Source organism: Sinohyriopsis cumingii, chromosome 5, assembly GCF_028554795.1.
Source record: "Sinohyriopsis cumingii isolate HCF-2022 chromosome 5, ASM2855479v2, whole genome shotgun sequence".
In the NCBI taxonomy this organism is placed as follows: Eukaryota; Metazoa; Mollusca; class Bivalvia; order Unionida; family Unionidae; genus Sinohyriopsis; species Sinohyriopsis cumingii.
This window is the reverse complement of record NC_142965.1, coordinates 57,724,127-57,736,851: the sequence shown is the minus strand read 5'-3', so window position 1 is coordinate 57,736,851 and position 12,725 is coordinate 57,724,127. Positions and strand designations below refer to the sequence as shown.

At 34.5% G+C, this 12,725-nt stretch overlaps 1 protein-coding gene across 1 annotated transcript in view; it reads left to right on the top strand.

Annotated features, from left to right (window-relative positions):
* Positions 1–11,422, top strand: part of LOC149799235 (uncharacterized) — a 99,810-nt gene extending 88,388 nt beyond the window's left edge. The window contains exons 7-9 of the mRNA XM_089958513.1: positions 3,842–3,922; positions 4,384–4,505; positions 5,413–11,422. Coding sequence (XP_089814639.1) covers positions 3,842–3,922; positions 4,384–4,505; positions 5,413–5,802 — 593 coding nt within the window. The 3' untranslated portion in view covers positions 5,803–11,422. The remainder of the gene's footprint in view (positions 1–3,841; positions 3,923–4,383; positions 4,506–5,412) is intronic.
* The last annotated feature ends 1,303 nt before the right edge of the window (positions 11,423–12,725 follow it).

Here is a 12,725-nt window from a genome sequence, read left to right as displayed (position 1 = left end):
GTTGGTACTGAATTGAAATAATAATAATAATAATTATAATAATAATAATAATAATAATAATAATGAAGTCTTTGTATAGCGCCTAATCTCTAGAAGCTCTAAGCGCTTTACAACATTAGACAACACATATAAGATTAAAAAAACATATAATAATATTATTACAAAAACAAACACCATGAAATTAGTTTGTTATTGCAGTCGAAATAAGTGCGTTTTGAGAGCCCTCTTGAATGTGATCACTGTGTCTTTGTGTCTAAGTTTAGTGGGCAATTCATTCCACGTTGCTGGGCCCTGGTATGCAAAAGAACGCAGTCCATATGACTTTGTTTTCATAGTAGGAATAATGAGTATACGATTGTCAGAAGATATCTTGCTGGTGTGTACACATGGGTGAGGTTGGATAGGTATGTTGGACTAGAGTCAGACAGTGAAACGTAGCACAGAGAACAAATCTTGTGTTTGATTCTGGATCGAATGCATATCCAATGTTGGGTACAGAGCAGCGGGGAGGTGTGCTCTGATCGTAGTACTCTAAGTATGATCCGAGCAGCTGTGTTTTGAACTTTTTGAAGTTTCTGGAGTAGATATTGAGATGAACCAGACAGAATTGACCTACAATAGTCCAGTCATTCAAGTGTTTTAGTGGCATCAGCTGAAAGATATTTGCGAATTGGGCTGATGCGTCTCAGCTCAAGATATGCATCCTTGCATATGTCCATGACATGTTGGTGCAATGTGAGAGTAATGTCCAGAGTAACACCTAGATTTCGTACTGATTGTGTGAATTTAAAGTTGGCGTTGCTGATATTCATTGCTTGAGGTAAAGGATGCGAATGAGAAAGTTGTTGTGTTGTGATCAGAATGGCCTCAGTTTCATCATCATTCATATGCAGCGTGTTACATGCCATCCATGATTTCACATCAGAAATGCACCTCTCTACACCTTGGATGGTAGGATCAACTTCAGTTGGGCTGCTAGATTTGTATATTTGGGTGTTATCAGCGTACAATTGGTGAGACACTGGATGATGATCTATGACACTTGAGAACGACTGAGTGTACATAATGAAGAGAACGGGTCCAAGAACAGATCCCTATGGAACACTACAACATATATCAACTGGGCTGGAGTGTATTCCATTTACAGATACAATTTGTGTCCTGTTGACCAAGTAGGACTTGAACCAATAGTGCTTATATAATTTCATGAATTGCCACTACATCAGCAATTTTTAAAAATATTGTTTTTACGGTCATAAATTGGCAGTTAATAGCATACGGTAAACAAAATGAAATTAATGGATAGAATAACAGAGCAACGATACAGAACAGAATAACACGAGCCCCCGGAATATAAAACATAACAATTTAATGAATTACATAAACAAAATAAAATTAAACTTGACATTTGAATGATACAAATTCTCTTAGAAATAGAATTAAATGATATATGCGAAATCCAATTAGCCGTTTTTCTATACCGATAAATCAAATTTCATCATATAACTAAGCGAATGATCGAACTCATATTTACCGGCAAGTTAGCATAACCTGGTTGCTTTGGGTCCTTTCCAGGTCACTGTTGGTGACAAGTCAGCGTTACATTATTTCTTTTCCTCCTCCACCTCCTCTCTGTCTGTCTGTCTGTCTCTCTGTCTCTGTCTCTCTCTCTCCAAACTCTTCGGTTCATCAACCACATTTTGTTTGCAGTCTTCTTCCCACGGTATAGCGCTTGTATTAAGTTATGTTTTCACTTCCAATAAATATAACACGCAACCTATATATTTTTTCTTCTCATTGGATCGAACAATATTCCCACTATTTTTACGTCAGATATCGTCCTATCGTAAATCAACAAAACTATTCTAACATTGTCAGCTCGCAACCTGATACAAATACACAATCCGATTAACATAAATTTAGTGTCTCTCTAGCGGCAACCCGCATTCCTAGCTGGATCCATGTCATAACTAGACCACTTAGATACACTATTATAGACAAACCCCTTAATACGAGCACATTCATGATCAATGAACTATTAGATGACATTCTTACAATACAGAAGTCAGATAACATTCAAGACCAATTACTGCAAAAGGTAACTTCTGAACTCAAGGAAAATTGAAGTATGAATATAAAACGAATATATTCAACAAATAAGTATAAGCTTACATCAATGAACATATTTTATGATATTGAGGCAATGCCTTTGTGTTTTTTCGAGACTCGCTCTTTCTATACAGTTGAATCTTTTTCCGCCTCCTTCAACTTTCCAGTCACACGTCCATCTGACAATTTAAGGAGAAATACTTGTTATTTCCCGGAGCTAAATTCTGGATTCCCACAAAAACGTAGACTGACTAATTTCTTGAGGGAGATTACTTAAAACCTTGAAATTTGTATGGGAAAGACACGTCCTCGTTCAGATTTAGCCAGTCAGGATTAACGTTCTCTAATCGCCAATATTGTAACAATCACATCGAAGTCAGAATAATTCTCTCTTGTCCGCCTTTAACTATCATTGGACAAATTCGTTTTATGACAATTGCTGCAAATGACACAATTGTCTCTGCATTGCCTAAACATTGTCGAGTCATTCACTTGATCCTACATTAACATATCTGTCAGACCGTTATCCGAACGGACTCTAATTACAATTTACTCATACCCCCAAACAAGAGAGGTTTGCCATCGCAAGCTTGCAGTTATTGCGAGTCTGATCCAATCGTAATTGTTACGTGTCACCTTGACCACGCCAAATGTGCTGTAAAAATATCTACAAAATGTTGCACCGTTACATACATATATATATATATATATATATATATATATATATATATATATATATATATATATATATATATATATATATATATATATATCTAAGATCAATGCCGGCTTGGAACAATTAACAAATAATAAGTTAGAGATTTATTCATCAATGTCCTCTCCTCGATACAAGATGGAATAATGTCAAAGGCAATGCCTAGATGTATATGCTAACTCGTTCAATTGGTAGGCAGAATTTAACGCTCAGATATATGCACCGAGCCACTGGATTTATGTTTGGAAATTCAAGATATATATATATCTTGATATATATATATATGTATATATATATATATATATATATATATATATATATATATATATATATATATATATATATATATATATATATATATATATATATATATATATATATTTGTGTGTGTGTGTCTGTGTTTGTGTGCGTATGTATGTGTGATTTGGATTTTTTAGTTATTAAATGGAATTACAAAGTGCTCGTTCACTTTGACTAAACTATCATTTTGGAGTATTATGAATTCACTCAAAGGAGTTCTGGACAATGCCATTGCGATAGCTCATAACTGCTGACACTTTAGCACATTCAAGACTATTGGTACATCAGCACATTCAGGACCTAACATTTATTGGGAACACTATTCTTTTGGACGTTTTATGATTGTTGTGGGATTTAATTCACAACAATGTAAGTTCCTCTCTAATTTTCATGTTTTTATAAATTAAATTATTTATTAAGTTTTATAAAAACTGGTTGGTATTGCTTCTTTCTTTTATATAGTTTAAGACCATAGAATTGAAAGAGGAGTTTTAATTCGTTGCCAATAGGAACTGATCCAGTAATGTGAATAACGGCACAAATAGTTTTGATTTAATGCCACAGCACCTATGCGCTCCCCACTTCTAGAAAAAGAAATGATAGAACAATGATGTAAAAGGGAAGGAATCTTTTACTCTGCGTGTGTGTGCGTGCGTGCGTGTGTGTGTGTTCATAGAGACCAATCACGGTAATTACCAGTTTTCATTACATTTGCAGGTAAACGTCATTTGCTAGTGAATACCAATATGTGGATGAGGGACATCGCTCAGACCCTTGCCAAAGTCTTCAAACAACAAGGTAGTTATCCATGTTATTTACTTACCTTTGTTGTTGTCTGCATTGCACTTAGTTTTTGGATAGATATTTCATTAGAACCAGCAAAATTCATACCTTGAACCCATCAGAGCACAAACCTCTAGGAAAACTCACGGATTGAAAACCGCAAACTTCAGTTATCTCAGGATTGTACATAATTTGGTAAATACTTCGTACATCAGAATATAGCCTGGGTGCAGTTTTGGACATTAGAGAGAGTTTAAAGTATATCTTATTCTAAAAACGGTTCGCTGAGAATTGTTCTAACATTCAGTATTGCCGGTATGCATTAATATTTATTCTAATGTAGCATTTGAGTAATATATCGGAAAAGCGAATAATACCAGGCTTAAGAAAAAATCCTAAAAGATTCAGAATGCTTGTATTGCTAACCATAAATAAACTCTGATATTTAATAAAATACTTGTTTTTAATATGTCTAGGTTACAACGTTCCAACAACTAACTGTCCCAACCCAATGTTGTACATCGCCGGTCTGTTTGACAAAGGGGTTAAAATGATCATTCCACAGTGTGGAAAGGTTCATAAGTTCGACAACTCAAGGGTAAGCTGTCAGATATTGTTTATAGTACGCCTAATATAACATTGGTACGCTTAATATAATTTCGCTTTTCTTTTTTATTCAATCAAACGTATAGTAGACCTCATAACGAAGACATTCTGTCCACAAAGACACTCTGAGGAATATGTTTCATGGTGAGTCAGTAAAGGATGTTGGCTAAAATTGCCGTAATAACAATAAATAATTGCTACATTTTAAAGTCCATCTGTTTGCTGTGGTACAGAAAACATAAAATTTGCATAAGGTATGCATGAAGCCAGGGCATATTAGACGGAGGGGACTTTACGTGTACAAAAACATTTGCATACAAAGACTAAAACTGAACGGTCTCACTATTGACTTTACTTATGGATAGGTTTACTCTCTTGTAGATAGGTTTACTCTGGCATCTTGTAAAGTATGATTGAACATTCAAAGAAAGATTTGAGACATATGTAGTTCTCAGACACATTTCATTAATGTTATTATGTGCGATTCTTATCATTACTATTATATAAGAGACCGCTCCGGTGGCCTAGTGGTCAGAGCGTCCGCCTCGGATGCGGGAGGTCGTGGGTTCGATTCCCGGCTGAGTCATACCAAAGTCTTACACAATGATACTAACAGCTGACTTGCTAGGCGCTCAGCATTAAGAGGTTAGAGTTAGGACCGGTCGGCCTGGTGTCAGGATAATGTGACTGGGTGGGACATCATGCTACATGTCTGCGGCATGATGCCCCAGTGCTAGACATAAACTGCCACACTATAGACATCGTAGCTATATGACTGAATTTGTTTTAAAGCTACGTTAAAAAATCCAAAGCACACACACACACATCACACAATTATATAAGAAGGGAAATATCAAACTGGTTGGAGGCAATAATATAATTATGAGAATTACTTTCAGATGAAAAGTGTCCTGGGAATTGAACCCAGGGATGCAAAGGACACACTAATAGATATGGCGTACAGCCTTATTGAGGCAGGGTACATCAAAAGGTCCAAGAAGTACAAGGGCCCACACGCTGCGGCAGAAGAGGCACAAGAACAAGAGAAGAAAGAAGCAGGGAAAAAAGAGGGAGAGGAATCGGAAGAGAAACCAAAGGAAAATGGAGATGTAAAGGAGGGGGAAGAAGATGATTTGAAGAAAGAAAAGGATGGTGAGACAGATGATAAAGCAGAGATAAAGAAAGAAGAGGAAGAGAAGAAATCTGAAGAGAAAAAGGAAGAAAAAGCAGAAGATAAGCCAGAAGATAAGAAAGAGGAAAAAACAGAAGAGACACCGGCTGAAAAGTAAAGAAAGTGGTATTATTAAGCTCAAAAACTAGAACAAAACTCAGCCATATAAGACAGCGTGTCACGAACAAATCAATGAAGGAAAAGAAGATTTCTGAAGATTTATCTCGAGCGTAAGCAAATTATTTGACCAATCTATATGCCTAGAACTGTTCGATTCCTTTGCTGCCGCCTTTGTAAAGGTTGTATATTATTTGAGATTGTTATACTGTACATTTATTATTTTTGTTGCACAGCAGTTTTATGTACAAATCTGTGGTCAGTGATCCCTTTCTGATACGCTTTTCATATGCATATTTATATATTTCTATTATAAATTTGGTATGTATACATTTTGTTTCTTGATCAGCCAATTTCTATATTTTCTATGCGAATCAAATTGTGAATGTCTTGCTACAAGAAAACAATCGTGCCATTGTATGTCATTTTCCGTCTTTAACTGAATCATATGGAAGGCTTGCTAAACATTATTTACTTTAATATTAGGTACAACATGTTATTACTCATAAAATATCTGCGCTTTAGCAAGTACATTATTAAGTTTAGCATTTCTAAGCAGTTTTCTGGAATTTATTATATTTAAGAATGCAAAGTAAAGAAACTGGTAGTTTGAAGCATCAAAGAATTAGAATTCATCTCGTATTTAAATCTTTTCTGTAAATTTAAAATGACAAATATAAATTATTATGACAATCAGTTATTTCACGATATGTAAAATAACTACACTTTAGTTGACAAAATAATTTTAAAAAATATTTTAAAAAAAAGCAAAACAAACAAACCAAAAACTGTAAATCAGAATGGGCAGCATAGAATGCACACTAAACCATGAAGTGGAACCTAAGTCAAAGAAAATCGTACAGGCTGAGTATTGATCTCGAAGTGGAGCAGTATACTACTCTCAGCGCATCTGGACTCCATAGTATCAACTATATCTTAAATAGAGTACACTGAAGTAGGAAGTGATTTAAAATCTGTATTCTATAATTAAAAAATTAACAAGCTTTGGTAATTGACATATTATATCTTGGAAAGGACATTTAGCACTCTTACTACCTTTGTAAAGAACTTTATGATCTAGTCTGACACAAACTCTATTTTTTTTTTAGAGGAATTTATTTAAATCATTTAATTATTGCATAATACAATATTTACAAAAATGTATTCTGTGTATAGACATCTTGTTTTGTTCATTGATTTTTCATTCAAAGGTTATGTGAAAGAAAGAAATGTAAACAGACCTGTTGAACAAATCAATATGAAAGGAAAGGCTACAATGTGAAATCATGGACTTTAGTCTGAGATTGAAATTCCACTCTCAGCCAACCAGAAACGACCTATCAAAAGTAATGTCATTTCTGATTGGTTGAAACAAAATATCAGGCTAAAAAATTTAAATGTAATGTAACTGAAAGTCCCATCATGCATTGTGTCCATTTTTACGCTCTTCAAGTAAAACACAAAATTTGAAAATTTAGGGATCTTGTGAATATACGAAAGCTTAAATTCATTCTATGCATGAAAATATGTTAAACCAAATTAGAATAAATATTAATAATTATTTCATAATTATAATTATCATCAGTATAATAAAATCAGTACAAAAAATTACTGATCGGTGATAACAAAAAACGTCTGGTATGTCCGAGATAAAGGGAGGCTGGTATATTTAGAAGTGATTTTTTACATAATCTGTACAAACACTTTTAACCACATGTTTGGTACATTCGATTATTACATACTGTGTACAAATTATACTTTTTACCACATGTTTGGTGCATTCGATTATTACATAGTCAGTACAAAATATACTTTTTATCACATGTTTGGTGCATTCGATTATTACGTACTGTGTACAAAATCTACTTTTTACCACATGTTTGGTGCATTCGATTATTACATAGTCAGTACAAAATATACTTTTTATCACATGTTTGGTGCATTCGATTATTACGTACTGTGTACAAAATCTACTTTTTACCACATGTTTGGTGCATTCGATTATTACATAGTCAGTACAAAATATACTTTTTATCACATGTTTGGTGCATTCGATTATTACGTACTGTGTACAAAATCTACTTTTTACCATATGTTTGGTGCATTCGATTATTACATACTGTGTACAAAATATATTTTTTACCACATGTTTCGTACACTAATAATGATGGGCACATGAACTTATACTGCTTGATCTAACTCCAATGCCTTGAATTATGCAACAAGTGCACTTGTTTTTCAAATATTTCCTTTCATATGCTACATTATTTTCAGATAAATCGTTTCATTCAATATCAAGTAATATTTCAAACGTGTGTCATCGAGTAGTTTAAAGATGATTTTGGTTTTCACACGCGTGCATGAATACATTAGATCGAAACATCCGTATCGAACATATAACAAAAATACCCTCCACACTGAATTTCATCCTAAGATTTACCACTATGACTCTCTTTTAATAGGTGCTAATTTTGCTTTTATGTATCTTCAATTGATAAAATATCATACATAACCACTATCATTGTCATATACTTCAAAAATGTTATGTATAAGATGTTTCACAATCACAAAATCACATCTTACGCTAGAGAACATTTCTTCGACTGACATTTGAAGGAATGATTTGTACATTTTACAAGACATTCACATATTAAAAGAATTCACGTTAGGCTTAATGGCTTATTGATACAAGTTTCCTAATAGTGTGCTAAATAAACCAGAAAGAGTGTGAGAGCACAAATCTAAGATATAATTGTATTCGGTCTCTCTAGGGCACTTCTTTGTGTACATTGTCGTAAAAGGTCGTTATGCATGCGTTTTTAAAATATTTTTCTTATGTAAGAGACGGTTTGTTAAACATGTATATCTCATTCCATGTAACTGTTATTGAAGGCCATCTGCCATTTAAAGACGCTAAAATATTAAAATGGAGATATATCAGCATGAACCTAATGAGTCGGTGGACCATGGCTAAACAGCGACATAAACACCGTATGTAATTCAGACAGGTATGGGTTAAGGACGATTAAGACGATTCTGCATTCTACTTTAGGAAGAAGTCTATGTTAATGATAGAGAAAAGTTATTCCTTTTATTTTGAAATCGTCCAACCTATAATAAAATCAGTAATTATTTTATACATGTTACATGGAATTTGTTAACATTTTAATACACAAAAACACTCAGTTTCATCATGCATGTGCTTACAGGTTGCGAATAAATCCTTTTTCAAATGGGAGGCAACCTGTGAGGTTGTTAATAGAACGCTTAGAAATTTGTTTATTTTTACAATTACATTTGGTGCAATGGGCCTTCAGGTTTGTGGTGCCTTTAGCAAAATGTCATCCAATAAGCATTTCTTCAGTACCCTTGACATAACATGAACTAATCCACTAATCTGGTGGGGCCCCGAGTGGCCGAGTGGTCTAAAGCGCTCTTCGTTACGGATCACTGCCATCTCACCTCTGTCTGCGGCGGTTCGAGTCTAAGCTTCAGCCAATGTGGGTATGTGAGAAAGCTAGCCAGTAGCTTCTCGAGGGTCGGTGGTTCTTTCCGGGGTTTTCCCGGGTTCTTCCTCCACCATTAATACTGGCCGCCATGTATAGCCTATCGTGTGCTGAAAAATGGCGTTAAGCCCCACGACAACAACAACAACAACAACTAATCTGGTACTTGACCTGAATCTGGGACCGTTTGTAAACCGTAATATTCTTGTATATGTCCCAATGTTATACTGTTGATGTATATTGTGTTGAAGGGATGAAACAAATACAAATTTTCTCACTGAAACTAATTTTACTTTCATAAGACTAGTTTTCTTATATAAGCCTCATTATTGTTTGATACTTTTAATAAAGGGACATTTGTGAATGGAAATCTTTACAAGACATGATAGACTAGTGACGATAATAATGTACCTACTTAGCATATTAAAGCATTTTTTTCCCCTTCAAATTTGTAGAACGTATTAATTTGTCTCGTTAAAGGCGCGAAAGATTAGTATCAAAAACATGAATTTACATCAGGTAAAATGAATTTTAGCTGGGTTTTTTTTATAGCGTTCATGGCATTTTTAACACATTATTAGCTACATCGTGCTTAGGAAATGGGAACCATGAGAAAGGTGAAGACTCAGTTTCTTTTATAAAGAAAACATGTTGCATTCACGCGAAGAAACTAAGCAACATCGATTGCACGATAAATGTAAATGAAGCGACCAAGAAAGCTACTTGAACTACAACATGGAGAACCAAATACAGAACTATATTTGAAAACCGTTTTATAAAAAAAAAATATAATAGTTGGCACTCTTGTTGTACTGAGTGATTGCAAAATTTACATCATACGTGTTTCCTGGAAGTTTTTAGTGTGCTTAAATGGCGAATATAAACATTTAACTAGTATTTTAAGACTGAATGCAATATTACTGTTTTTATTTCATTTAATAATCAATACAACCAGTCACTGCATCAATAGTTATTTGACTGAGCAGATCGATTCAGTCGGTATATGTGAATTGTATTTTGCTGCTGAAAAGCCATATTGACACCTCCACATCATGTAAATGTAGTCAGCCAAAACTAGCATTTCTTTTGATGCAAAATAGTATTGTTCATATTATTGTTATTATTATTGCTGATATCGTCCCTGTTTGATGTAACGTTATGTGTAATAGTCAGTATTTTGCTTTTTAAATGGCATCACACGCCCACTCCTCTGTTTATATATATATAACCTCAGTGTTTCGGTTATTCACTTATATGAGACACGACGAGGTAAAATGTACTATCTAGTCAGTCTTTAATCTAACGTGTGAATAAAATCAACTAAATGGCCCGTGCCTATGTTGGACTCTCGGTATACAGGGTATAGGAAAATAAGATCTTAACAGAATGTATTAATTTTCCATTTATTGTTATTTATCCATTGTTGTAAATTATTGTGCGTGATTTCTTTCATTTTGAGAGTGAAGAAATGTGCAAATACCAACACTGTTACACGCAAGCTAAAATATTTTATATGCATCAGTATTGGGGAAATCAGAATTTGCATATGGTGACACAACATCTAAAAAAATATGTCCGTGTGTATGTGTGTGTGTGTGTGTGTGAGAGAGAGAGAGAGAGAGAGAGAGAGAGAGAGAGAGAGAACTGTAAGACTAATCCACATCGCTGGAATTTAGGTTTACTTAACATTTGATATGACGCAATGACAAACAGATTTTTTAAGATTATGAAAAGGCAGAAACAAATAAGAAAGTTTCAAACACATATGTTTACACAATGCAGGATCATATTAAGATAAAGGATCGGATGGTTCAGTAAAAATAGCATATTTTGTTGTGTAAGATCGAAGAAGCTAATACCCCTTTTCCTTAGAAGAAACATGTGGATCATTCCTCTGTAATGATGTTCGTCGTATAGCTGAAACTTGTTGAATTTCCTTCGCTCTTTACTCGGTATATGTAATGTTAACTATTCTAAATGCATACTACATTCACGCCAATTTTGCTTTCTTGTGAAACATCATGTCGCCGTCTTACAAAGTCATTGCTTCTTGTCATTTTCCATGTAAGATATATTAATGTTTATATAGTCGTCAATAAATACTGTACTGGTCAATATTTTGGTTTCCTGTCTTGCACCGACCTTGATGTATAGTCCTAACTAGATACATGTATTCAAGATTAAAGTCTGAAGAATACTTGTTACATCCGGGCATCTTTCAAATATAAACGTCCATTTATTCGGCTATTTTGGAAGCTCAGACTTAATTTTAACGGCACCTGTCAAAACTCATGGCCTAATTCATAATGGAAACTGTCCTGCATGTTTAAGTAATTTATTAAAGGCATTACAAAAAAGATAACTAAATTTCCAAATTAAAAAATGCCGTTGGTGGCATACTGAACCCGCCCCCACCTCCCCCAACGTTTTTCGTCGATGCTTCAAATACACTTCCCGTTAATGAGAAGAAAAACAGCGAAACAATGTTACGATACTTACTTATAAACCTGTTCTATGTGCAGTGTCAATGATAGAAACAAGCGCGTTATCAAATACTACACAACACCAATCAGAACGTTCACGGTCTGTTCCATCTCATGCTAAAAAACGATGTAAAAAGTGTCAGTTTTGAACTGTCATTCACCCAGTCCTTGTGGTTACGTCATAATAAATTGCCATCGTCATAATGATGAAGGAAGATTTTATCGGTAATAGCAACGTACACAGTTACAGACCGGGGTGGCACAATATCTTCAACACCATGGGTCACGTGACGAAAAATGTAAAGTTCGTGGTCCACACATGATAATTTTATCTTTTATCGTACCATAAGTATAGAACTGACTTTCTTATAAGCGCGGGCGACAAAAAAATGACATATGGTCCACATTTGGCCTGCAGGCATATAGTTTTACCACTTTGGTTTCAGACAATTGAAACCAAACGATTTCGTCAGTTTTGTCATTGCGAATATACAGGATACAACATAGCAAATTAATGTGCATGTATTTCATGATAGTTCAAACGTTGCCCCGTTTATTTTCAAAACCCGTCATATTATAAGAATCTGTTCCTTTCACATCTAGCCCGGTGTTGGCCCGTCCAAACCTTACCCATTTCTCAAGCATCACTACGATTACCGACGAGTCTCATACTGAGAGTCGAAGTTATTCAACTCGTATAGGAAACAGACTAGGATGTTCGGAATATGCATAGTAATAATTTTCGTCATAACCAGTGGGGCAAGTCTATATCATTCACATCTTTTTCGGACCTTTTTCTAATAAAAATTACACCAAGTCTATATTTTTCTCTGAGTTACTTCCCTTCTATCAATACCGAAGCTGAAGAGACCCATAAGAGTATACGGAGGACTAGTACAATAACAATAAATAAATTCGATTCAGATACCGCTTAA